This window comes from Phyllobates terribilis, unplaced genomic scaffold, assembly GCF_046119375.1.
Source record: "Phyllobates terribilis strain yellow unplaced genomic scaffold, ASM4611937v1 Scaffold_1__5_contigs__length_1240528914, whole genome shotgun sequence".
Classification (NCBI taxonomy): domain Eukaryota; kingdom Metazoa; phylum Chordata; class Amphibia; order Anura; family Dendrobatidae; genus Phyllobates; species Phyllobates terribilis.
Window position 1 is genome coordinate 1,020,408,976 of NW_027362761.1, and position 27,559 is coordinate 1,020,436,534.

A 27,559-nucleotide genomic window follows, 5' to 3' on the forward strand; every position below is an offset into this window, starting at 1 on the left:
GCGTCGGGAGGACGTGTTCGTTCCCAAGGACCGATTGGGTCCTGGCTTCTACTATGTTATTCCAGTGTACCGTCAGTGAGATGTACCATCTCTACCCATAAGCACTTGTCCACGTGTCCGTGGTTAGGTGCACTTTCCCAGTAACTGCATTGTTCAGGGCATGGCTAATATTGTGGGGCATGTGCTTTTGTAATGTGGGGACGGCACACCCGGAGAAATAGTGGCGACTTGGGACCGAGCACCGAGGGACAGCCGCCACCATCAGGTTGCGGAAAACTTCCGTCTCCACGAGCCTAAAAGGCAACATTTAGAGCGGGCGTTAGCTTCGTATTTGTGCTTGCGTTCCAAGGACTGGGGTAGGGACAACTGAATGCTGCGCTGGGACAAGGAGTGGACGTGATTGCTGATGGTGCTAGTTGAGAGTGTTCAACGACAGGTGCAGGATGGGAGGCATCTGGGCATGTGCCATGAACAGGGGATTGGCGTGCATGCACAACAGCGGAACAAGCAGTGGTGACACCCGCAGACACTGTTGCTGGACCCTGGGGTTTGGCCCACTTAGTCGGGTGCTTTGCTGCCATGTGCCTGATCATGCTGTTGGTGGTCAGCCTGCTAGTTTTGCTACCCCTGCTGATGCTGGCCTGACAGGTGGTGCAAATAGCCTTTTTGGGGTTATCGGCAGAGTTTTTAAAAAACAACCAGACTCGGGAAGACCTAAGAGTTGTACTGGCAACCTCCTTCATGTTGATGTTACCGGGAACAGATGCCCGCCTTCTGTCTGCGGCCACCACACTGTTTGTTCTTGCCTGTTGTGGTGCTATGCCTCCCTCCCTCTGTGTGCTGCTGTCCTCACTCTGCATGTCCTCCTGCCAGGTTGGGTCAGTGACTTCATCGTCCATCACCACATCTTCCACTTCCGCACCCTGGTCCTCCTCCTGACCTTCTGGCAATTGTGGCTCATCATCATCCACCTCTTGTGACAGTTTCCCACCGTCGCCTTAGTGTGACTATGGCTGCTCAAATATTTGGGCATCGTTACATGCGATCTCCTCTTGCCCCGCTTCAAGTGGACCGGGTGAGAGGCCCGAATCTATAAATGGAAAAGTGAACAGCTCTTCGGAGTGTCCAAGTGTGAGATCAGTTTTCTCCGGGCACTCGGCATGGTGGGAGGAAGGAGGATCAGGGTGAGGAATATGCAGTCCAGACTCACAGCTACTGAGACTTGACCATGTGGAAGACAGGGTAGTGTTGGTGGTGGCTAAGTGACTGGAAGCATTATCTGCTATCCAATCAATAACCTTTTCCCACTGCTCTGTGTTCAATAATGGTGTTCTGTGGTCCCCTATTACTTGGTTGAGCGAGAAGATGTGGGTGTTTGTTGTGCACAATTTCAGCATGCCCACGGCCTCGGCCTCGTCCTCTGCATGCACCATCATGTCCACTTCCCATCCTTTGCCACGCGTCTTGCTCATTTTAAATGGAGGACATTATTTTCCACGTTCCCTACAAATGGCTGGATTTGAAGTGCAATGATATGTGATACGTGTGACAGAAAACCACAGTTTTAAATAGCTGGCCTGTAGGTTACTATTTTTCACAGCAACCAGGTGTCAATAACTTCACTAACACACTGCAACAAAATTTACATGGAGGGCAGAAATGGCTGAATTTGGAGCGAATTTATATGTGATAAGTGTGACGGAAAATCACAGTTTTAAATAGCAGGCCTGTAGGTTACTATTTTTCACAGCAACCTCGTGTCAATAACTTCACTGACACACTGCAACAAAATTTAAATGGAGGCCAGAAATGGCTGAATTTGGAGCGAACTTATATGTGATACGTATGACAGAAAACCACAGTTTTTAATAGCAGGCTTATAGGTTACTATTTTTCACAGTGACCTGGTGTCAATAACTTCACTAACACACTGCAACAAAATTTAAATGGAGGCCAATATATTCCACGTTCATTACAATTTTCTGGATTTTTATCGCTGTAATGTAGAAAGAGTCTGGCTGTATTCTGCTGTGGAAACAAGCAAATGCAGCAGAAAATCAGTGTTCTCTGGATTGTTTTTTAAGCAAATAATCAGGATTAAGATCAAAAAGTTAATTATCCCTGGCCCCTGATACCTGGGGCTATTTGTAGAAATATATGTAACAGCAGCAGCAGACAGAACTGGAATGGAGCCTCTTGTGCTGCATTATACACTGCAGTATGTCACATACACTGCCTGCCGGCCTAGCACTGATATACTGTGTATATATACATATACAGTACAGACCAAAAGTTTGGACACACCTTCTCATTTAAAGATTTTTCTGTATTTTCATGACTATGAAAATTGTACATTGACACTGAAGGCATCAAAACTATGAAGTAACACATGTGGAATTATATACTTAACAAAAAAGTGTGAAACACCTGAAAATATGTCTTTTGCTTTGATGACCAAGAAGGAGAGTGATGGGGTGCTACGCCAGATGACCTGGCCTCCACAGTCACCAGACCTGAACCCAATCGAGATGGTTTGGGGTGAGCTGGACCGCAGAGTGAAGGCAAAAGGGCAAACAAGTGCTAAGCATCTCTAGGAACTCCTTCAAGATTGTTGGAAGACCATTTCCGGTGACTACCTCTTGAAGCTCATCAAGAGAATGCCAAGAGTGTGCAAAGCAGTCATCAAAGCAAAAGGTGGCTACTTTGAAGAACCTAGAATATAAAACATATTTTCAGTTGTTTCACACTTTTTTGTTAAGTATATAATTCCACATGTGTTAATTCATAGTTTTGATGCTTTCAGTGTGAATGTACAATTTTCATAGTCAAGAAAATACAGAAAAATCTTTAAATGAGGTGTGTCCAAACTTTTGGTCTGTATTGTATATATATGTTGTGGAATACCTAGACTAACAGGACATTCAATAGACCCTCTTGCTATATGCAATTCAGTCTGTCACATACACTGCTTGCCTGCCTAACTCCTGATATCTCCTTTACCACTGAAAATATGCAGCTGGATTAGTCCTCAGAAGGACTATTATTTCAGATGGATATATATAGATGTTGTGGTATGCCTACACTAATAAACAAGCAAATTTCTCCCTAGGTCAGCAGCATCTCTCCCTACACTGCCTGTTTCCAGGGTAGACTGTGACGAGCATGGCGGCGCCAGGTCTTATATAGACCTGATGACGCTGTGCAGCCAGCCAATCACTGTAATGCCACAACCAACATGGCTTCGGCATTACAGTGTGTGGCAGGAAATCCCTACATGTTCATTGGCTCTCTAAAGAGTGCTAAACATGCAGGGAGGGGACCCAAGCTCCCGCCCGAGCAACCAAGAAATACTCGCAGTGCGCCGAGCATCTCGAGCAGTGAGATGCTCGGGTGAGTACCGAGCAGTGGCGAGCACGTTCGTTCATCACTATCTGGTACCTTGATTTCCAAATGAAATGCAAAATTTACTTACATTTGAAAACAATACCTTGGACCACTGAGCAACAGTCCAGGTCTTTTTCTCCTTGGCCCAGGTAAGACACGTCTGGCGTTGTCTATTGGTCAAGAGTGGCTTAGCACAAGGAAACAGACACTTGTAGCCCATATCCTAGATATGCGTGTGGTGGTTCTTGAAGCAATGACTCCAGCAGCAGTCCACTCCTTGTGAATCTCCCCAAAATTTTTGAATGACCTTTTCTTAATTATCATTTTAAGGCTGCGATTATCCTGGTTGCTTGTACACCTTTCCCTACCACACTTTTTCCTTCCACTCAACTTTCCATTAATATGCTTGGATACAGCACTCTGTGAACAGTCAGCTTCTTTAGTATTGAACTTTTGTGGCTTACCCTCCTTGTGGAGTGTGTCAATGACTGCATTCTGGACATCTGTAAAGTCAGCAGTCTTCCCCATGATTATGGAGCATACTGAAACAGATTAAGGGACCTTTTAAAATGGTTAGGAAGCCTTTGCAGGTGTTTTTTGTTAATTATTCTAATTTACTGAGATAATGACTTTTGTGTTTTCATTGGCTGTAAGCCATAATCATCAACATTAACAGAACTAAACACTTGAAATAGATCACTCTGTTTGTAATGACTCTATATAATATATGGGTTTCACTTTTTGCATTGAAGAACTGAAATAAATTAACTTTTTGATGATATTCTAATTTAGTGAGAAGCACCTGTATATATTAAACAATGTATGATGCAGTAAGTGTACATAAACTATATATATGCACAGGAGCTTTGTGAGCTCTGCTGAGTGGAGCCCTGCCCACCCACATTGAAAGCTATGCCCACCCTTCAATTTCCAGAGCCTGAATCTCAGGGAGATTTTGATTTTGACATGACATCACAGGAATTCAGGAAATTCTCAGTCAGAGATCATGTCACCAGGAGAGCAGCAGAAGGATTTAGGAAAGCATTGAATTTAGTAAAGTGCTTATATATGGCAGTTAAGTCAAAATGGATCAACCACTTTAATTATCCATTTTTATGGAGTAGCAGAATATTTGGTATTTGTTTGTAATGTGAATATGTAATGGGGAAGCAATAGGGCCCAGAGAGTAATGAAGAAGCAATGGGAGTCACCAGTCCAGGGCCCCAACAGCACATACACACATGGACAAAATTATTGGTACCTTTTCGTTAAAGAAAAACCTACAATGGTCACTGAAATATTCTGAATCTTACAATTAATCTTCAGTTCAAATTTACTAAATATCAACTAATTAAAATCAAACATTGCTTTTGAATTGTGGTTCAAAAAAAAAAATAAAAAAACAAACTAATGAAAAAGATTGATCGGTTGGCAACATAGAAAAGTATTCCCACACCTGAGTGGAGCGTGCACAGGACTCCCCAGAGCTTTCAGACACTGTTGAGCCTCCTCCAACAGTAGTGTGGCATCAATCGCTCCCGAGCTGACCACACGAGAAGCAGATCTGCCTTATGAAGATCTTTTAGGTTGAAAATTTTACCTGCTCTTTATAGCCAAATTCACCATCCTCCTCTAATGACATCACCTCCTCGTCATGACAATCTGGGTCCCCAGGTACAATCCACCCTCGAATCATCTTCATAAATATCACTGACTCGGCTGACAGTTTTTTCACTATGGGAAATGTCCTGAGCTTCTTGCCCCTCTCAACTGATTACCACCTGTACATTTGCCCCGACTCAGAGTGCTACTAACCCAATAACACCACCAATAACACAACCAACAGCATGACTAAGCTTTTTGAGTCATGTGCTCTGTTGTATCGGAGTCTCTGCCCTCTGATAGGCAGAGACGCCGTCTCTCTTACCGCCACGCTCCCCGCCCGGTGTCCTCCGGTGCTCCTGTTTCTGCTGCTGCCGGCGCGCGCAGCTTCCCGGGCACTGTGCTTAGGGGGCGCGCGCGCACGCTCCCTCCCTCTTAAAGGGGCCATGCGCGCCGTCCTAAGGAGGCCACGGCCAATGGCTGGAGGACCTCTCATATAAAAGGCACCTCCTCCAAAATGGAGTTGCCCACGCAAGGTTGTAGCTTTGTGTGTTAAACTCTGCTTCAGCCCTCAGGTCCCACTGCTAGTCTGACTACCAGTCCAGTCCGCCAGCCTGACTACCAGTCCAGTCTGCCAGTTTGACTACCAGTCCAGTCTGCCAGCCTGACTACCAGCCCTGTACGCCAGCTTGTCTACAGTCCAGTCTGCCAGTCTGTCTATGGGCCCTGCACGCCTGCTTACTTGGAAGGACATGCCTGTTACCTGCCGTGCCTGCCAGCCCGCTTACCTGGAAGCACCTGCCTGTTACCTGCCATGCCTACCTGCCAGCCTACCTGGAGGCTCCAGCTTGTTACCTGCTGTGTCAGCAAGTCCGCCTACCCGGATCACCCGTCAGCCTGCCTGCCTTGCTCATCTGCTATACCGGTCAGTTCCTGCCTTCTGACCCGTGGGAGTCACCTGCTCTCATACAAGGTCTGGCCCAGAGTAGCACCTGGTCCCTCTGCTCGGTCCTTCCCTGGTCACGGAGTCGATTGAGCCGCCATACGACCTTAGTCAGTCTGAGTTGATACCTAGTTACGCCCCTCTTGTCCCTCCTTGCACCGCAGCACAGAGGTTCCACCACCTGGATCCGTAACATGCTCCTTCTCATCCAAGTCCAAATGCTCACTATTCTCATCTAACACATCAACTGGAAGAAACTGTTGTGAAATATCTACATCAGCACCAAGAGTACTGTGCCTTAAGGGACTATGGGTCAGCAAAGACAGGGATGTCATTTATGGAATTGAAAAGATTAGCTATTAAGGTGGCAAAGGAATAATCAGAGCACTGATTCAAGCTGTGGTGTTGCTGTCAGAGGAATGATCCTACTGCAACTGAGAGCCCCCAGGAACTCACTTGCCGGAGGCAAAGAAGAACAATAGTAATCTGTTTTTTGGTAGCACAACTGTCCTGCTGTCCAATGCCAGTGGTGGATATGCTGCAGCTACAGCTTTATGTAATTTCCACATTACTACCAGATGCCATAGTATTATTATTTTTACATTTCCCATTGCTATTGCCACTTTTTCTGCTACCACACATTTTTAGTAATCTGGAATTAACTTTTGCACACACTCAAAATCTAACTGTAGCTATAGGTCACAATATTGGTGACTTGTGCATATGTAAAATTTGGACTAATTAAACGAGTGTTCAAGAAAAGAATTAGCATTTGTAATATGTACATGGGTAGACAGTCACAGACAGACTCTTTCCGGGACCAACCAAGAAATGCTAGGTACACAGCCCGAAAACAGCAGAGGCAACAGGCCACATCCAAAAAAACAAGGCAACAGATCACAGGTCAAATTTGACAAAAAAAAAGAAAAAACAGATGTGCAAAAAATCAGTTATCAATATTAGTCTCCTGCTTCTGCATGAATGAAAAAAAATACAACTTAAATTTAAATAATATGCAAAAAATATATAATTGAAATGCAGCAGGTCAGCCACACTTTTACCACATTGATGAAGTAAGCAGCACTAGTTGCCACACTACTATCCCTCTCTCCCAATCAATTAAATCAGTCGGTGAGAGGCATTGCTGATTGGCTGCTCCATAACATGTGATAGCTGCAAGGCATTATGAAGAGGCTTGCCCAGTGCCCAAGCTCAAGTGATTCTTCTCTGACTGATGCAATCTTCCGCAATGTGTAAAATTGCACTTGCCATTTTAGACAAATTGGTTAGATTCATCCGGTTCAGTGAATTCCTAAAACTTCTATATGAATTTGATTCACATTGAATCGATTTGCTCATCTCTAATCAAAATTAAATTATTTTGAGAGACCAAATAGAATAAAAAAAACTTGATTAGAAGTTGATATTACATACATAACTAACTAGAACTATTTTAATCAAGGTGTTATTGAGTTAATTTTACACATTCTGAAGATTAAAATATACTAACTCACTAAAGCATAAGGATTGTAGGTTTTACTTTACAAAATGAACATTACTTTCATCACATGTCATATTTTATCAGACCATTCCTTGTTTGCATAATTTTAGTATAAAACTTTTTATTATTAATAGGCCGTATTTGCTATCATGGCATTCAACAATATATGTATATATAGTTTTGGATCTATTGTATTGAACTGAGTTCAAGATTAATCACTTGTTCTTTTGGCTACTATGTGGGTGGACTGGGCAGTATAACAATCAGGCTGAGTCTGATAGAACAGCAACTAGTAGCAGGCAGGTCTATGAATGCCTCACAGAGGCACATATTTTATTATTTGTATTATTCTTGAATAATTTTATTGTGACCTTAATTCCAAAGCACTGTACATTTTACAATATTACAATCATTTAGCAAAACATAGCAAGGTATGAAAGAGGTATTACTAAACATAGTTTAGTGACAAACGGCCCTGCCCATGAGGGCTTATGTTCTTCAATGGTAAAATCTGAATACTTTATATGGCAGTGTAGTGTTATTGCAGGTCGTAGGCATTTTTGAAAATTGAGGTTTAAGGTTGCGTTTGAAGGCTTGAAATGTCGGGCTTAGTCTGATAGCAAGTTCCAGAGTATGTGTAAAGTGTGCGAGAGCAGTAGTTATGACCAAGGTGCTGTCATGTTACGCTCTGGCACTTTACATAGCAACAGTGTCCCAGTGTGCTGTCACGTATGGGATGCAAGCCTCTGCTGTCTCCAGGTCTCCATCTTCCGGGACCGCCGCACACAACTCAGGGGACACCAAGTTCATTGCAACAACCAAACGTGTACTAGTAAGTTCATTTCATCAAGTGGCAATGCTTGGGATAGGGCACAGCACTTCATATTCTTTACTTTCTTAGCATAACATATCTTCGGTCCTACCATTCGTTCCTCCTTGAGCATCCCTTCGCCCACTGACTTTGTTAGACCCAGGGATCTCCCTTCCCATTCAGCAGTGAACTTGGGCTCTGGGCACGCCAGGAGAATTGGCTTGGGATTCCAGTATGGCATCCCACTGCCTCAAATGGTAGACACATGTGACCCTAGCAGCCACTGGACTTGAACTTGGACTTGCTACTACACTTCCATATCTCCTGACACTACCAAGAAGTGCCCACCTTTTATTAACACTAGTCCCCACCCACTGGGCTAGTTCCATCTGTAAACTAGATATTATACTTTCCTATCCTATGGACTAAACCTATTGTTCTTATCTTATGTCCTATGCAGTTACTAAACCACTTACTATATAAACAGTACTTATCTTATCCCCAGTCTAACCCTGTGTTTACGCTGTACTATGCACTATTCACATTATACATTTACACTTTACATTACTTATATATTGTACATTGCCATCAAACAATGTGGAAGACGCAAATCACTATTCCCATTACACTTGTACACATAGAGCGATTGTTGTCTTCAGGGGCAGGAACGCAGCAGAGCAGTCCATCATTATTACATATGATGGAGGCATGGTAGAAATCTCAGAGATGGTTATGTGAGCAGCAGATGATAAGAGAGCAAAGAAGGTCTTGTAAGAACCACCAATGACTTGAGGGTAGAAGTGTTTGTGAGGCGTTTTCACATGCATTTCCGCATGCGCGTTGTAAAGCGCTTTTCCAAGCGATTTAGCATCACTTGGAAAAATGCTTGACAACTTGGTCACACTATATAAATCCATGTAACCGGCATGGATTTATATAGTGTGACCAAGTTACGATGCTGCAAATGCAGCATCAATAGTAAAAAAAAGAATAAAATGGTGAAAAATAAAAAAAAAACATTATACTCACCTGCCGATGACCCTGGTCTCCTTCTCCGGTGTCTTCGGCGGCTCTCAGTGGTGTAAAAGGATCTTCCATGATGTCAGTCAGTCTTGTGACAGGTCACGCGACCGCCGACGTCAGCGGTCACGTGACCTGTCACATAACTAAATGACGTCATGGAAGGTCCTTTTACACCACCGCGAGCCGCCGAAAACAACGGACGCACCATGCAGGAGACCGGGGGCCATCAGAAGGTGAGTATAATTTTTTTTATCAATTTTAATTCTATTTTAACTACAGGTACTATGGTACCCGTGTCTGGAGGAGAGTCTCCTCTTCTCCAGACCCGGGTACCATCCGCGCATTGAATAGCTTAATATCCGCATGTGTACATGTAGTCATGCGGATATTATGCAATTCAATGCAAGTCAATGGCAGCAATTACGCCGCGTTTCTGCAAAATTAATGGACGTGCTGCGGATTTCTCCGCAATGATAATGTGCAGGGGAAATTTCCGCAGCATGTGCACAGCACATGTGGATTATCATTGGGGACCATTGCAGATCTTCTACCACGCGTTTTTTAAGCATTTCTGCAGCATAATTGCTGTTGCAGAAACGCTTAAAAAACGCATAGTGGACACACAGCCTTATTGCTTCACAGTGCTAGTGTCTTATGCTCTAATCCAGCCAAAAATAAAATATTTTGTATGTTCTCTCCATGTTTCCTCCAGATATTCTGATTTCTTTCCACACTCAAAAAATGCACTGATACGAAATTTACACTGTGAACCCCACAAAGAGCAACAAATAATGACAGTGTCATTACAGTAGAATATGTTGGTGCTATATACACCATAGAAATAAATATTAAGCCATACCTATGGGTCTCTTGGTGGAGCACACCTGAAATCTGTCAGAGGTCAATTACTTTATGCTTACTAAAGTTTTTTGATAAATAAGGTGTTGACCAGTTGTAATGATCACTGGAACCCCCATTAAAGGGAATCTGTCAATAGGTTATAGCTATATAATCTGAGAGCACCATGATATAGGGGAAGAGACCAATAATTCCAGTGATGTGTCACTTACTGAGCTGTGTTTTTGTTGCTTCAACACAGTGTTTCAGTGTTTTATGTCCACGAGATTATCACTCCAGGTTAAGTGGGCTAATGCCTTGTAGTCCAACCTCGCCCCCAGCACTGATTAGCAACTCTCTTATACATTGTACACACAGCTCAACATCTGTGACTGTATCATAATTGCTGCAAACATTAAACTAAGTGGTACATCACTGGAATCAGGATCTCTTCCCCTTCCTCATGTCGTTGTCACATTACATGCTGACAAAATCCCTTTAATTCCTGAAACAAAACAACTAAGGTAGTCTCACATTCGAAGCATTAGTGGATGGTGAGATATGGAGTCTGAAAGTCAGAAATTCAAAACATTGTTATCCTTTTGCTCGTCAGTGTATATACACCGGTACAGTCACTGCCAACTCCACAATCACAAAAAGAACTGCTAGCTGCCAAAACCAATCATTTATACAGGCTGACTGGACACCCGTTACAGGTAGCATATGGCTTCAGGAGTGCCGCTTTCAGAGCACGAGGAACAAAGATATTACATTTTATATATTTAATCTAGAAAGATAGTCAGTGTTTACAAAAAATATACAAAGATAATACAAAAAGGCAACAGAACAATACGGTGTATACAGTTAGGTCCATATATATTTGGACAGAGACAACATTTTTCTAATTTTGGTTCTAGACATTACCAGAATGAATTTTAAACAAAACAATTCAGATGCATTTGAAGTTCAGACTTTCAGCTTTCATTTGAGGATATCCACATTAAAATTGGATGAAGGGTTTAGGAGTTTCAGCTCCTTAACATGTGCCACCCTGTTTTTAAAGGGACCAAAAGTAATTGGACAATTGACTCCAAGGCTATTTCATGGACAGGTGTGGGCAATCCCTTTGTTATGTCATTCTCAATTAAGCAGATAAAAGGTCGGGAGTTGATTTGAGGTGTGGTGCTTGCATTTGGAAGGTTTTGCTGTGAAGTTAACATGCGGTCAAAGGAGCTCTCCATGCAGGTGAAACAAGCCATCCTTAAGCTGCAAAAACAGAAAAAAAACATCCGAGAAATTGCTACAATGTTAGAAGTGGCAAAATCTACAGTTTGGTACAACCTGAGAAAGAAAGAAAACACTGGTGAACTCATCAATGCAAAAACACCTGGGCGCCCACGGAAGACAACAGTGGTGGATGATTGCAGAATAATCTCCATGGTGAAGAGAAACCCCTTCACAACAGCCAACCAAGTGAACAACACTCTCCAGGAGGTAGGCGTATCAATATCCAAATCTACCATAAAGAGAAGACTGCATGAAAGTAAATACAGAGGGTTCACTGCACGGTGCAAGCCACTCATAAGCATCAAGAATAAAAAGGCTAGACTTGACTTTGCTAAAAAAACATCTAAAAAAGCCAGCACAGTTCTGGAAGAACATTCTTTGGACAGATGAAACCAAGATCAACCTCTACCAGAATGATGGAAAGAGAAAAGTATGGCGAAGGCGTGGTACAGCTCATGATCCAAAGCATACCACATCATCTGTAAAACATGGCGGAGGTAGTGTGACGGCTTGGGCATGCATGGCTGCCAGTGGCACTGGGTCACTAGCGTTTATTGAAGATGTGACACAGGACAGAAGCAGCCGAATGAATTCTGATGTATTTAGAGCCATACTGTGTGCTCAGATCCAGCAAAATGCAGCCAAACTGATTGGTCGTCGCTTCATACTACAGAGGGACAATGACCCAAAACATAAAGTCAAAGCAACCCAGGAGTTTATTAAAGCAAAGAAGTGGAATATTCTTGAATGGCCAAGTCAGTCACCTGATCTCAACCAAATTGAGCATGCATTTCACTTGTTAAAGACTAAACTTCAGACAGAAAGGCCCACAAACAAACAGCAACTGAAAACCACCGCAGTGAAGGCCTGGCAGAGCATCAAAAAGGAGGAAACAGCGTCTGGTGATGTTCATGAGTTCAAGACTTCAGGTAGTCATTGCCAACAAAGGGTTTTCAACCAAGTACTAGAAATGAACATTTTATTTACAATTATTTAAACTGTCCAATTACTTTTGGTCCCTTTAAAAACAGGGTGGCACATGTTAAGGAGCTGAAACTCCTAAACCCTTCATCCAATTTTAATGTGGATACCGTCAAATGAAAGCTGAAAGTCTGAACTTCAACTGCATCTGAATTGTTTTGTTTAAAATTCATTGTGGTAATGTCTAGAACCAAAATTAGAAAAATGTTGTCTCTGTCCAAATATATATGGACCTAACTGTACATACAAATAGAATAAATGGGATAGCAAAGGCAAAGGAAATTTACTAAACCTGATGTCATGGAAATGGCTCAGAGCTTAACGGAGTTAGGTACTCCTTAAGAAAACGGACAGAACCCACAGCAAGCTGTACCATCAAGTATTGACAAATGACCACATCCAAATTCTGCTTTTTATTAGATCCATGTCATGCCCACATACCTCCCCTTGGTGAGCTCATGAACTGGGTGGTTGTTGCATGTGTTAGTTCTTTTAGAATTTTATGAGATCCATAACTTTCATGATATCTTCATCCCTGGAGGTCCCAGGCAGTAGTTATTGTCATCATGTTTCATGTGATTTTACCTGTCTATAGAGATGAAACATGTCCTTGATAGCATCATCCATCGGATAATTATTAAGTTGGAGGAGTTAGAATGGCCCTACGGTGATGTGAGTGAATGTGTTATGTTTGTCCCTTCACTACGACGCTGAAAATATATCTTCCATAAATATTGGATCAATACAAACCCTAATATTCATCACTGACCACTGGCTCCAAAATGTCTCAGGAACCGTGCTTTGATTGGAGGAAGCTTTATCCCTGGGAAGTACTTCTCCGCCTCTGCATAAATGACTCCCAGTCTTAGTGCTCGGCTCTCAGAGAAGATCCAGCTGTAATTACCTGTTCATCGCAGGAGGTCCAGACTTCAATGGAGTTGTACATGTCAGCTTCCTCCCACTTCCACAGTTATAATTAGTTTTTCTCTTCCCCAGCTACAGTGGGGGAAATAAGTATTTGATCACTTGCTGTTTTTGTAAGTTTGCCCACTGACAAAAAGATGAACAGTGTATAATTTTAAGGATTGGTTTTTAACATTGAGAGATAGAATATCCCCAAAAAATCAAGAAAATCACATTGTATAAATTAGATAATTTTTTTTGCATTTTGCAGAGAGAAATAAGTATTTGATCCTTCTCGTTACCTTCTCGTGATGTTCTCCTTAGTGCCCTTCTCTTCAATGTGTTTCCCGTTAATCTTACTTCTTATTCTCACTGTGGGTGTCTTTTTGTAGGAATATACTGTAGGCACTTTACAAATTAGTATTTTAATCAGCGCTGCCATCGGATAATGTCATAAACGTGACAGAAAGCTAAAAGTTAATGTCTTCCAGTGGTAATAAGGCAGCTGCTGTAATTGCCACGCTTGTAGAAATGTGTATAGCTTGCCAGCGTAGCGTGTGAGACCCGGTGTGTGGATGGCGGTGTGTTTCCAGTGTCTGCTGGTTTCGCCTGTGCTGCAGCAGCTGATTATTTCTCATGTACACACAATACAGCGAGTGGCTAGAGCTTTACAATCAGCCTCAGAATAGCACATTGCTGCTGTCAGTGTGCTACTCCTCTTTACACCTGATTCACTCACTGCTGTTCTTCACTTGAAGGCAGATCCTTTGACCTAAGCAGATTAGACGCATGAACGACACAGCAAGCTATCTGCGCTTTTCAAGGAAGAGATTTGGCTCCAAAATAGGGCACTAAGCTTTTCAGCCTTCTGCCTATTTACCTAGTCAGCATGATGCAGTGTCTTGGGGTGCTTAGTAGCCTCCCGGGGAATCAACTGGGAAACAAAAGCAGAAGTGGCAGCCGCTGCAAATGTGGAAGTCTGTGCCATTAGAGAAAGCGCTTGCTAATAATGGCCTGTAAGACCCAGGTTTCCTTGGTTTCCATGACAGCTATTAGATACCATAGAAATTGAATTGCACACTGCTCCTCGGGGAGTGAAAGGGTGTTCGAATGACAGAGCATATTACCTAGAACTTGTCGTGTTTATCTTTTTTTTGCAAAACTAACTGGATTATGGCTTTTTCTGTGTCTTTTGCTCGCAAAAGATCAGGATTGCTTCTAAACATTCATTTCCAATAATATTTTCTAATATTTTTTTTTTTTTCATGTGTTTGTGCGTAGAACTAATCTTGGAAAATCAAGGATATGAGCTGTTATACAGGTGGGCTACAAAGGGGGAGTGAAAATACCAAGTATCCAATCAGGAATTGGCTACCTGCAACACCAGCAATATGCCTCTGCAACAGATTTCTGTAGTTCCTGCAAGGGAAACTGCTAGCAATGGGAGAAGTTCAATGGGAAAAAACAGAGAAAAGAACAAAGAAGTTGAGGTAAGTAGAGTATTGTTCTTGTTCTTGTCTGGTGTGCTGTGAATACGTTTCCTTAGGATGGACTCCAGGACTGACAGTATTGCTTTTCATGATAAATCTCTGATTCTAACGCTTGTATAATGCTTTCATAGCCACCTAGATATCCAGCTCAATGATATGTTTAAGTTAAAATGTATTCAAATTCCTTTCTTATATTATGTAATTATATTTAGTGATTTAGTGCATAAATTCAATTTCTCAAAAGACAGTGATGAGAAATGTATTTGTATAAAACTATATAAAAATAATAATACTGGTAGTAATGACAGCATTAGGAAAATGACACAGTGGCATCAATTATTAGCCACTCATTAAAGCTTTCATTACCAGAGCACTTACTGAATCTTAAGCTGCACGATGCTATATTAAGCACCGTAGACCTTTTGCAAGGAGTCAGTCATTGCATTGTTACCAGCCTTATAATTAATCATAATCCTCGTTCCTAATGACTAGAGCTTGTTGAAGGGAATGCAGAGGATTAATATGATAGAATGTTTTAAATGATAGAAATCTTACAATGCCTATGGTGTAACTAGTAAAATTTACTTTAAAGTTTGTTTTTGTAGTGAGAATATGCATAGGTGTTTTCCTACTGTATATCATGAAGGTGTTATCACTTTTAGTGGGGGTCAGACCTCTGGTGTAGTACTGCCTGCTCTTCATTGTCTGCTCCTGCATAGTGGCCACCAAGCCATACTGTCCCACTCATGTGAATCCATATATACATTGTTTTTCAAAGTCCCACGATGTGGGACTTGATACTTTATAATTATGCACCATTGTATATTGAAGTATCTAACAGCCTTATGGGACCAGGCTAGGAGGTTCCTGTGACTGCAATGGTTAGTAAGAACCGCCAATTAGAAGGACTATCGTTTTTTTGTTGTCAGTTCTCACAATACCACAAAAAAAATGTAAGTTGCATCATCTGAGTTGGTGTAAGCTGTGAAATCTGGTGGATTTATTTAATCTTTATTTTCTAAAATTGTGCCTACAAGGGACGAGGGGATCCATGGAAGTTTGGGTTCTGGTACTAGAACTGTTCCCAAACTTGAACCAGAAGCCAAACCCCATTGAAAACAATGGAGACGCGAATTTTGGGTCTGAGTAAGAAAAAAAAAATCTCTCTCACTTCTGCCAAAACTCCGAACATTGCAGCGGACTTCCAACGTTTAGCACTGGACATTAAGGGATGCCGAACTTTTAAGCTCTGGTTTGCTAATCTCTAGCGCCTACCTAAAAATGGGGGCTGGAAGGGTACGAGACAGTACCTAACTGTGAAGTTTCTCTTGGCCAATCATTTTTGTCAGGCCTTTTGTTATAGCTGATTGGTCAAAATCATTGTGAAAAATTCATTGAGTAGACAGCAGCATCTTGCGCTGTGTTGAATTTGGCACTTTTAGCTCCTTAAATATTGTCAGATTGGTCTTAAATGTTTAAAGTACAATGACAATATATAAAATTTATATACTGTTAGCACAATTTGTACAGTTTTATGAATCTAAATATATTTTTACAATGTGAAGCATGCTTTCCTAGGAAAGTCATACATACCCCTAACACCATTTATTTTGTTATATTGGTTAATCTTTATATGGACAACCCTTTCAAACTTTTGGAAATGGCCACTTCTTGATTCTTCCATATTCATGATCAAGATTCCAGTAAAGGAAAGACCCTTGACTTCTTTTTGATTTTCCCACTGTACAGCCATTGGTCTCCACTTTCCACGTGTCTTGGAGCTTGATGTGACATCAGGGTTGCCAATTGTCCAGAAGTTCCTGCACAGTCCGTAAAAATGGGGCACTTTTTTCTTCTGTATGTAAAAAAAAATATTTCCATCCTTTTTTTCAAACTTGAAGAACCTTTCAGATTATTAAAATTGTATTTATCACCATTTTATAGTTCACAGCGTGTGCAGCTAATGTCTTCATATCCAAATTATGGGCCGTGGACATATATCACTTATAATCTTAATGATTTATAATAGTTTTTCAAAGTGTCTGTTAAAATATTGTCTGTATGTGAAGTTTTGATAAGCGGTCCAGGAAAAATTAAAAGTTAAATTGGCAACCTTGTACCACATGCTTTGTTATAACAATAATAGTAGCAGCGGCAATATGGCAATATGGCCCAGGGGTTGAGGGGATTCAACACAAGTGCAAGTATTTTTGCAGGGAAGAACATGTTGGTGGCTTTTCCTATCTGGTACTACTATGTGTGTTTCTTGATATACTGTATGGTTCTTTAATTGTGTCTGCTTATGTTGTTGATGATCTACCATGATCATTGGGGATCACAGTAGAAAATAGACATTTTAGGTAATGCTTGCTGGAGATGACCTGATACTTTTACCAGATTGTGAGATTGATCTAATGATCGTTCCAATAATTATAAGCACTCACTTTTATTGGAAATGTAAATGTCAGATAATTCTATTAGAACATATGGACATTCTAGGGGGGTCTCCTCTACACTTGACTATTGTCTTTGAGCCAGAGAAGAAAACCGTTAACACAACATGGTTCCTGATCAGACATGCTAAATTCACTCAATAATAAAAAAGTGGGCAATAAGGTCCTACATTCAATCTAATGGTGGCTACAGGTAGCCAAAATTTTACTTTGTAAGTTTTTTCATTTTTTTATGTACTATTATCACAACAAGAATTTCTGTTCCTATTATAGAATTGGTATAATACTGCTGCCTGGAACCTCATAAAACCTTGGCAATTGGTACTTGTACAAGCTGAAAATTAGCAAGCAATGTCCAGCTTTTGCAGGACATCTAGACATTGCCAAGGAGCTGCCACTTTTTGAAGCAGGGAATGCCAACTCAGAAATAGTGTAAGGGTGACCATCTGGACACCATGTCACTATTAATTTGCTGAAGCAGAAAAATACCGAACGGTAGTAAAGCTTGTATGGATAGAAGAGGAAACTCCAGTGAAGTCATTATTCAGATTTCCTGTTATTCTGCTATTACATTCCCTTCTTACACAGAATTTATCTTTCTTACCGGTGAACCTTTTGATATCTCAGTTTTAAAGTAATATTGGATAATGAATATTTTTTTGGAACATTAATGCAAGACACAACTAAGAATTATAAAGAAAAGAACATGTTTTATAAGGATACCCTGTGATTATATTTATTACTCTATATGAATGAAATCTGGGAAAAATATAGCAGAAATTTGCATTTTTCACAATACTCCCCATAATATTTTTGTTGTCTCATATATTTTTGTTGGCAGCGCTTGATGAATATGTTGCTTGTTGTGTAAGTCTAGAAAGATGTGCTTAGGAAACATGGGTTTTGTAAGAGTTCCTTTCTAAATCCTTGCTAACACATACACTAAGCTCTGTTACAAAAAAGGATTGACCTGATTAGACATAAACAGCATGCCTTTTAATTATTCTTATTGTCTTATGCAACAGATTTTCTATACTTTGTGCACTTTCTTATGTAGGCAAGGCAATGGCTGAATATACTTTGTATTTCTAAAAATGGCATTAAAAATGTTTTTCTGATTTCCAAAAATTATGTTCAAATTGTTTACACACAAAACACTTTATCCCTTACTAATGTAGTGTTTATGCCTGAAAGTTGTATCTATGTCAGCCAGTTAGCTTGTGGTTATATGATCTTCTCCTGGTGTCTATGTAGTGTTTGGGTGAAGTCTAGAATTATGGGCAGAAGATTATGTCTTCTATTTCCATCTCTGCAATACAGTAGGGCATATATAGTTTCTCTTAAGGACAGTATCCTCTGGACCTTCTTTTCTGTCACTGGAGGGAAAATGTCTAGTGAGCAACAGCACAGCAGAGCTGTGTCTCAGTAACAGATTGTTGTGTGTGAAGATTATATCACTACTTTACACCTTGTAATAGATGGACATACAGGTGTCTATAAATAAAGGCAATGTCTGTGACAGGATAGAGCAACTATGGCAACTTTAGTACTTCACATGGTAATATCATCCACAAAAAGCACTGTCAGCATCAAAACAAAGGTCCTGCACAGCTCAGGGCAAAGTATTGAAAATAATAAATTACCACCTCTGGATCTATCATGTAACCATGCAGTGAGAATTCAAACACATAAGTAATTATATATTTTTCATTTCAATGTTTTTTTATTGAACTTTTCAAAGATACAATTTGAAACAACAACCATATATAATAAAAGCAAGACAGGTGACCCTTGGTGGGGATAAACAAAATAAAAAGAAGACTATTTTTCAAAAGTACAAAGCTTGTATATGCATGCATCTAAAAGTACAAGGAAATTCACAAAATACTGATCAAGTCTAATGTTTTAAGATCTTTTAGTCAGGTATTTCTATGGTTACTGACACAATTATCAGCATTTCATAAGTTCTTAAACTTTTATTGACATATACATTAAGTTCATGTAGAGACTCGGTACTTATAGTTAAACTAGAAAAAATACAGCTATGGCTATGAATAAGAAAAAGTGTAAGACATTTTTCTAGGAATTTTTTTAAGATGATTTTCTGTTTTTTAATTTAATGAATTGAATATTGGTTTCGTTATGTATCTTCACCTGGTCGCGCTGCCAGAATGTTTCTACATTAACCTGGCCTTTCTCTGCTTCTGACTGACCTGAAGCCTTGATCCATGCACTGCCCTTAAAGAAAACCTGTCAGCAAGATTTTGCTAACTACAGGCAGTGTCATTTTGGGACTGCTACACTGATTAATATGATACTTGAGGTGAAGAAATTCGTCTTGTGGTTTTTGTATAATCAGTGTTTGCAGTTTTGAGTTAATTAGATGTTCGTGCTTCAGGGCGAGACTGTAGGCAGTGTCTTTCCTTGGTGCTTTAGGCCAGATCAACAAGAAAAGACCTGCTCAACAAGAAAAGATCTTCCCACAGGCCACCCCGAAGCACAAGTATGTTCCTCATCATAGCGACAGACACCAAAAGACAGATAGGGGCAGGTCGGTGGGCAGATCTTTTCTTGTTGATCTGGCCTAGAGTACCAAGGAAAGACCCTGCCTACAGTCCCGCCCCGGGGCATACAGTACAGACCAAAAGTTTAGACACACCTTCTCATTTAAAGATTTATAGATTTTTCTGTATTTTCATGACTATGAAAATTGTACATTCACACTGAAGGCATCAAAACTATGAATTAACACATGTGGAATTATATAGTTAACAAAAAAGTGTGAAACAACTGAAAATAAAAAAGTGTGAAACAACTGAAAATATGTCTTATATTCTCGGTTCTTCAAAGTAGCCACCTTTTGCTTTGATGACTGCTTTGCACACTCTTGGCATTCTCTTGATGAGCATCCTCTGCTCCTGTTTGAGTTAGTGTATTCCTGTCTTGGCCCCGGCTTGATTCTGACTATTCTTACGCATCCTGATTTGTCCTTCATGTGACCTCTCAGCTCTGACCCTGCTTGGTGACCATTCCTGTCTCTGGACGACAGCCCTTCCATGGTATCATTCCACTGGGTCCTGTTGTAAAATCATTTCTCTGTACAGGAGTAAAAGAGTATTGGGATTTCTCTGAAGTCTGCCAGACGGAGTGGCTTTTGCCAAGCCTGTCCTAGGCAGCCCTTTCAGCCTGTGGCCTCAGGCAGGCATGACACTTGGAAAACCTCTTTAAAGCAGTACTACCAGCTTCTCTATATTAAAGCATGTTAAATTTGTGATAGCATTTGAATCCACAATGTGAAGTCACTGAGCTATCAAACCAGTCCATTTTTGAAATGATTAACCTCATGCATAGCGCACAAAGAGCTGGATCCTTGTCTACCTCTAGGTCAACAATTACTTTCTAAATGATAATATGAAGAGAATTGTTTCAATATTCCAACTCAAATAAAAAAAATATTATTAGAATGTTAATATGCCAAGTTACATGTAACTTATTGCAGTTCATAGTCAGTTGTATTGTACTTGTTGTGCTATTGAACTTTTGTGCTTTTGTTTGGAAGGTTTGCAAATGCTTCTAGAGATGGGTGGAGATGTGTCAAGCGCAATTCAAGACCTAAAAAATGCCTGTCATCAGTCCGTGGCTGCCATTATCATTTAAGAAAACGGTAAATAGCCTCAGACTGGTGATGTTTCATTAGTAAAGCAAAAGCCACATCCTCATTTCTAGATTGTGGGATCCTGGTATATAGAGTGGGATTACACAACACTATGTGAGCCCTCCTTGCTATGAAAAAGTGAGATCTAGCTCTTTGTACTAAACCAGCACTGTCACATACTTTGGTAAGCGGTTACCATATGACAAATTGTTAGAAATCATAATGTTTGGCAGCTGCTTAGTAAAGTACGCAGCAGTGCTGGATTAGTGCAAAGAGACAGATCTCGCCATAACAAGTGAGATCTCTCTTACATAGCGAGGAGTGCTGTGGAAGGTTGTGGAATCCTGCTCTGCATGCCAGGATACCAAAACCTAGAAGTTTGAACATAACTTTTGCTACAAAGTTGAGTCCTTACAGGGGTGGTCTGGAGGGAAAAGAGATTTTAATTTAAATCCCTATCTATTTAATTCCATAATCTAAACTAATTTCTAATAAGCTTGCATTAAAAATCCCCTACTGTTCCCTAATTACACTAAAAACTATTGTACTTTTTTTTACCTACTTCCTGTGGGATGACACTTTGTTTGAGAATCTTAGTGTATGCTCGGATACTCAAACGAAGCATCAACAGAGCAGGGGACAGAGGCTGTGACATGACCACAGCCTCTGCCCCCTGCTCTGATGACATACTCATTTCAAGGACAGGGCTAGTCCCTGTGCACTGTCATTGTGTGATGTGCACAATCACAGATAGCTCTGTGTGGCTGGCTCAGATCAGTAGTAAGGAGCCGGCAACATAGAAGAGAGCGCACTGTCAAATCACTGTGTCAGGGTACCTGGTGTGCAAAGACTAGCGCTATCCCTGTATCTGACTGTAAATATATGTTGTTATAAACATATCTTAACATTGATAACAGCATATATTTACAGGAGACTGGGACAGCAATCGAAAGAAAATGGCACCACAATATGCACATATTTTCATGGTCAAGCTTGAAAGTGATTTTTTGACCTTGTTCCGTCAGGCCTCTGACCTATTAGCATTTCATTGACAATATTTTAATCATTTGGGTGGAGTCTGAGCAACATCTGAAGACATTCCATGAACACTTTAATCAGTTTCATCCCACAATCAACTTAACATTCAACTACTCCTGTACTGAAATCAACTTTTTGGACATCATCATTAAGCGACAGAACATTGAAAAAGAGATGTCCTTGTACCAGAAGTCAATTGACCATCCAGCATACATTAAATGGGACAGTTTTCAACCAAAGCACATAAAAAACTCAGTTGTTTACAGTCAAGCCATCAGATATAATTGAATATGTTCCAACTCTACAGATAGAGACAAAGGCCTTGGTGGCCCCAGAAAGACTTTTTTGAATCAGGGCTACCAACCCAAGAACAATTGAAACCTAGATTGCAAAAGCCACCAGAATATCAAGTAATCAGCTCCTATATTACAAAACTATAGAAGAAAGCAACCAGGTACCTTTAGTAGTCACCTATAATCCAAACATGGAGGTGCTAAGGGAAGCGGCACGGAAATTACAACCTTTGTTACAAAAAGATGCTCCATTAAAATCTATATTTTTGGACCCCTTACTTCTGTGTTTTAGGTAGCCTCCAAATCTAAGATGCATCATTGTCAGAAACTCCCTCTCCTCTCCAACAACAACTGGAACGTTTCCCTGCAACCAGAAAAAGTTTAAACCTGTCCATCTGTAATGACAATGGACAATATAAAGATCTCCAGCTCACATCAGGACTATAAGATTCCTGGTACTTTCAGCTGCACCAAAACTAATGTTGTGTACTTAATTATATGCACCAAATGTCCAACTGTGGGTCTGCATGTAGGGGAGGCCACACATTTTTGCAGTCCTGATCACAGCATCATGAACATGAAATTGCTGGTATTGAAAGGTAACTCCACATCCCAGAGAGACAGAAGAGTCTGGGAGTACAAACTTATGATGACCTTTGACACACTCAAAGCAGAAATTAATGTTTTGCATGGATTTATGTATTTTTACATCAATTAAGGAATGTGCTCCTCAGACCATGTGGGGGCATCACAACCCTGGATCAGACCTCAGTCAGAAGACAATAAAACTTTCACACTCCTTATCTGTGAACTACTCCAATATTAAATGCCACAACTGCTTTCTCCCCATCCCATATTGATAGTTCTGCTTCAGATCACTTGTCTTATTTACGGCACTATTCTAGGTCCTGATGTTTTTAAATATGTGACTCAGATTTTGTGTTATACTAAGCTGCTGAAGAGACCTGAATAGTCTCAAAAGCTTGCTATTTATTATCATCTCCCTGATGACTCTCAAATTTTAATATTTTTCTATCTACTGGCTAATACGGTACAAAGATATATTTTTCTTATAGTGTCCAGCACTTACATGGTATTAAGCCTTCAGGGCTAATCAGCCTCTAAAGTGCAGGTATGACTGCTACTTCTACAATATCAAAAATATATGCACCTTCTCTTATCTAGTCAACCCCTTTAACTTTGTCATTGGGCATATGGATGACATAGAGAATGTTCGCTTATAATCTCAAGCAGAGAGATGCTAGCAAGTGACTGTTTCTATGTTGAACCCTGTCCACTCATATAATACATCATTTAAATATCCCCACATGGTACTATACAGTATTCTAATAGAGACTAATGCAGGAGAAATGAACAGGCCACTGCAATTTTTTTTTATCAAAATCACCTATGAATGTGAACTCCCACTCTACCCATCCATGTTTTGGGCCAAGAAAAGAATAGATGTGAGTTAGAAAGTGTCCTAATTTTTTACAGCATTAAGCATTTATTAGGATTCATAACTCTCCATTAAATTTCTAATAAGTCTATAAAATGTAAATGATAGCCGTGCAGATAAGGTTAACGCTAATAGAATCAATGACTGCTTGTGTAAAGATAGCAAATAACAGGCTAGAAATATGTTATTCTGTAATTACCACAGTACTCTCAGGACCAATGCATACTGTTAATTATATACAACTGGGAAATGTTCTCAGGTTTCAAAACACAAGGCACTGTATATTGGGAGAATATTGAATGTGCGTGTTGCAATTAAATACACAATCTATGGAAATACACTTGTTACTCTCAGTGTCCAATAAGCATTAGATTTTGATGACCTAAGGAAGGATTGAATAGCTCTCTCATTTATATTTGGAATTTTAATAATTTCGAAAAACTCATATAAATACATGATACCAGAAAAATATTTTCTATTTACATAGATACCTAAAGAATTTTGTAATTGGTATGTAAAAGCATGGGTCCCATAAGGTTTCAATTGGTATGTGATTATGTTGCTGGTCACGTTTGTGTGGAAACACTATAGGAAATGACTATGTACTCAAAGCCCTTGTCTTTTCTGTCTTGACTCTTAAATCTTGGTGATAGTAAAATGCCACACACTATAATCTTATAATTGAATCATTGTGTTGACTATATAGACTGATTTATTTCTTGTACAAGGTGTAGAATGTAACACTTCTGTTGTTACTAACAGCGTGTGTCCGTGTATCTGGTGTCATTATTCGGGATTTACTTTAATCGAATGTGTTTTTAAAAGAAGTACCTATAACATTGCAGAATTTGTAATGTATAATTTTTTAAAATTTTTGGTTCACAATTTGTAACACTTGTAGCCAATGCTCTTTTTCATTTTCTATAGAACTGCTTGAGATAGTCAAGCTGTAATATTCATGATGGGAATAAGAATACCCCTTTATTTGAAACAATATCCTTTCATTTGATTGAGGTATGCTCATGAACACAAGATGTAAAACTATTAAACATTGTTTTGAGAACTGTGATTAGTAATTTTGTTATTAAAGGGAATCTGTCAGTAGGATCAATTCTCGTAAGGGTGCTTTCACATTGCGTTTTGTCACACTTTCCTTGGTCCCTTCGGGGCTTACATCCAAACCGTCCTGCAAAATGGAATTCGAGCATATGCACTGATGGGGCCATAGACGATAATGGTGCTGACAGAGTAAATGTGTGTGCTCTGTAAGGCATCATTTTCGGGCATATACGCCTACATGAGGCGAACACTCAGAAGTAGTAGACTGAATGTCCATCTCCAATACACGTGCATGCCCGAAAATGATGCACGACAAAGCACATGTTCACTCTGTCGGCACCATTATAGTCTAAGGCTCTGTCAGCGCATACGCCCAAATCCTGTTTTATGGGAGTTTTGGATTTAAGCTCCGATAGGACTAAGGAACATGTGACAAAACTAGTGATGAGCGAGCACTAAAATGCTCGGGTACTCGTTGCTCGGGTCGAGCACATTGGAATACTTGGGTGCTCGACCCAAGCAACGAGCCCAATATAAGTCTATGGGAAACTCGAGCATTTTTCCGGCGGTCCACCCCGGCGGTCTGCAGAGGGCCTAAAAATTGCCCAAATCAATGGGAACAGTACTCATATGACATGGGAATAGCATAGGGAAGACCCCTGGAAGCATCTCTGACTCCCAGATCACTGCTGTCAACAACGTTGTCAGAGTATTACGCTACTTTTACAGACTCACAATAAAACATAGAAAAACGAAACCAAAATGGATTTTCCTGGGAAATATGTTAAGGAACATCCTTTCCAGGGTAATGACTTGTATATAAAGCAAAATAAATAACCAAAAACAAAAATTCTCCGCCACACCTTGGGCTATGTTCACACATAGCATTTTTGATGCGTTTTTGCACTTTTGAATTGCTTTCAACCAAGACAAATGCATTCACCAGGAGATGTAATTTTAACATTTTACAACCTTACATGGCCATGTGGTGTGTGACACATGATCAGACACATGCATACAGTGCTGAAAAGACATGGGAACAGCATGGGGAAGACCTCTGGAAGCATCTCTGACTCCCAGGTCACTGCCTAAAAGTGTGCCCATCATAAGTGATCCTTGGCACATGCGAAGATGCCTCCCGTCATGCACCTGCCATTGCAGACTTGCAACAATCATCGTCCATGTCCTTGTCCCAGTGCAGCGTTCAGTTGTCCCTACCCCATTCCTTAGAATGCAAGCGCTAGTATGCAGCCAGCCAGCCACCAACCCACAGGCTGCAATACAATACTGCCAAATTTTTGACAGCTGCTTGCACTTGAAATGTGGCCTTTTAGGTTCGTGGAGGCGGAAGCTTTTCATAACCTTATGCCGGCAGCGGCCGGGAGTCCACACTCGGTCACCAGCTGCCACTGTTTCTCCCGGTGTCGTCTCTGATTTCCACAAGCACGGGTTCCACAACATTACCCGTGCCCTCCCCAGTGCACTTACTGGGAAGGACCGCCTAACCATAAACACGTGGACAGGTGAATGTGGCCAGGGACGGTATGGAGCCAGTCCACAGCTTTTTTTGCTGAGTTGTATTTCACCACAGCCATATTCTTTAGCTTGGTGAAAGGACTTGGGAAACCATATCTACCCAGCTGTCATTTCTTCCAGGAAGTCCTGTAAAGCTGCTTTCACTTGAAATGTGGCCTTTTTTGCTCGTGGAGGCGGAAGCTTTTCATAACCTCATGGCGGCGGCGGCCAGGTGTCCATACTCGGTCTTCAGCTGCCACTGTTTCTCCCGGTGTCGTCTCCGCCTTCCACAAGCATGGGTCCCACAACATTACCCGTACCCTCCCCAGTGCACTTTCTGAGAAGGACCGCCTAACCACAAACACGTGGACAGGTGAATGTGGCCAGGGACGGTACGGAGCCAGTCCACAGTTTTTTTTGCTGAGTTGTATTTCACCACAGCCATATTCTTTAGCTTAACATAGTAACATAGTCTTTAAGGTTGAAGGAAGACTAAGTACATCTAATTCAACCCATAGCCTAACATGTTGATCCAGAGGAAGGCAAAAAAAAAGCATGTGGCAAACACCAAGCTCCACATTGGGGAAAAAAATTCCTTCCTGATCCATACGACAATCAGACTAGTTCCCTGGATCAATGCCCTATCAAGGAATCTAGTATATATAACCTGTAATATTATACTTTTCAAGAAAGGCATCCATGCCCTTCTTAAATTTTAGTAGTGAATCACTCATTACAACATCATGCGGCAGAGAGTTCCATAGTCTCACTGCTCTTACAGTAAAGAATCCGCGTCTGTGATTATGATTAAACCTTCTTTCCTCCTGACGTAGAAGATGCCCCCTTGTCCCCGTCTCAGGCCTCAGAGTAAAAAGATCAGTAGAAAGGTCTTTGTACTGTCCCCTCATATACTTGTACATAGTAATAAGATCACCCCTAAGCCTTCATTTTTCCAAAGTAAATAACCCCAAGTGTAATAACCTGTCTTGGTATTGCAGACCCCCCAGTCCTCTAATAACCTTGGTCGCTCTTCTCTGCACCCGCTCTAGTTCAGCTATGTATTTCTTATATACCGTAGACCAGAACTGTACACAGTATTCTAAGTGTGGTCGCACTATTGACTTGTATAGAGGTAAAATTATGTTCTTCTCATGAGCATCTATGCCTCTTTTAATGCATCTCATTATTTTATTTGCCTTTGCAGCAGCTGCCTGACACTGGCCACCAAACGTAAGCTTGTCGTCCACCAATACACCCAGGTCGTTTTCAATGACAGTTTTGCCCAGTGTTTTACAATTAAGCATATAACTATACATTTTATTTCC

General features: G+C 40.8%; 1 protein-coding gene across 2 annotated transcripts in view; it reads left to right on the top strand.

The window, feature by feature from the left end:
- The first annotated feature begins 13,849 nt into the window (after positions 1-13,849).
- MARCHF1 (membrane associated ring-CH-type finger 1) overlaps positions 13,850-27,559 on the top strand; it is a 605,757-nt gene continuing 592,047 nt past the window's right edge. The window contains exons 1-2 of one of the 2 annotated variants that reach the window (XM_073644432.1): positions 13,850-14,288; positions 14,554-14,762. In XM_073644432.1, the coding sequence (XP_073500533.1) occupies positions 14,664-14,762 (99 nt within the window). In that variant the 5' untranslated portion in view covers positions 13,850-14,288; positions 14,554-14,663. The remainder of the gene's footprint in view (positions 14,289-14,553; positions 14,763-27,559) is intronic. The other variant, XM_073644443.1, reaches the window with a different exon arrangement.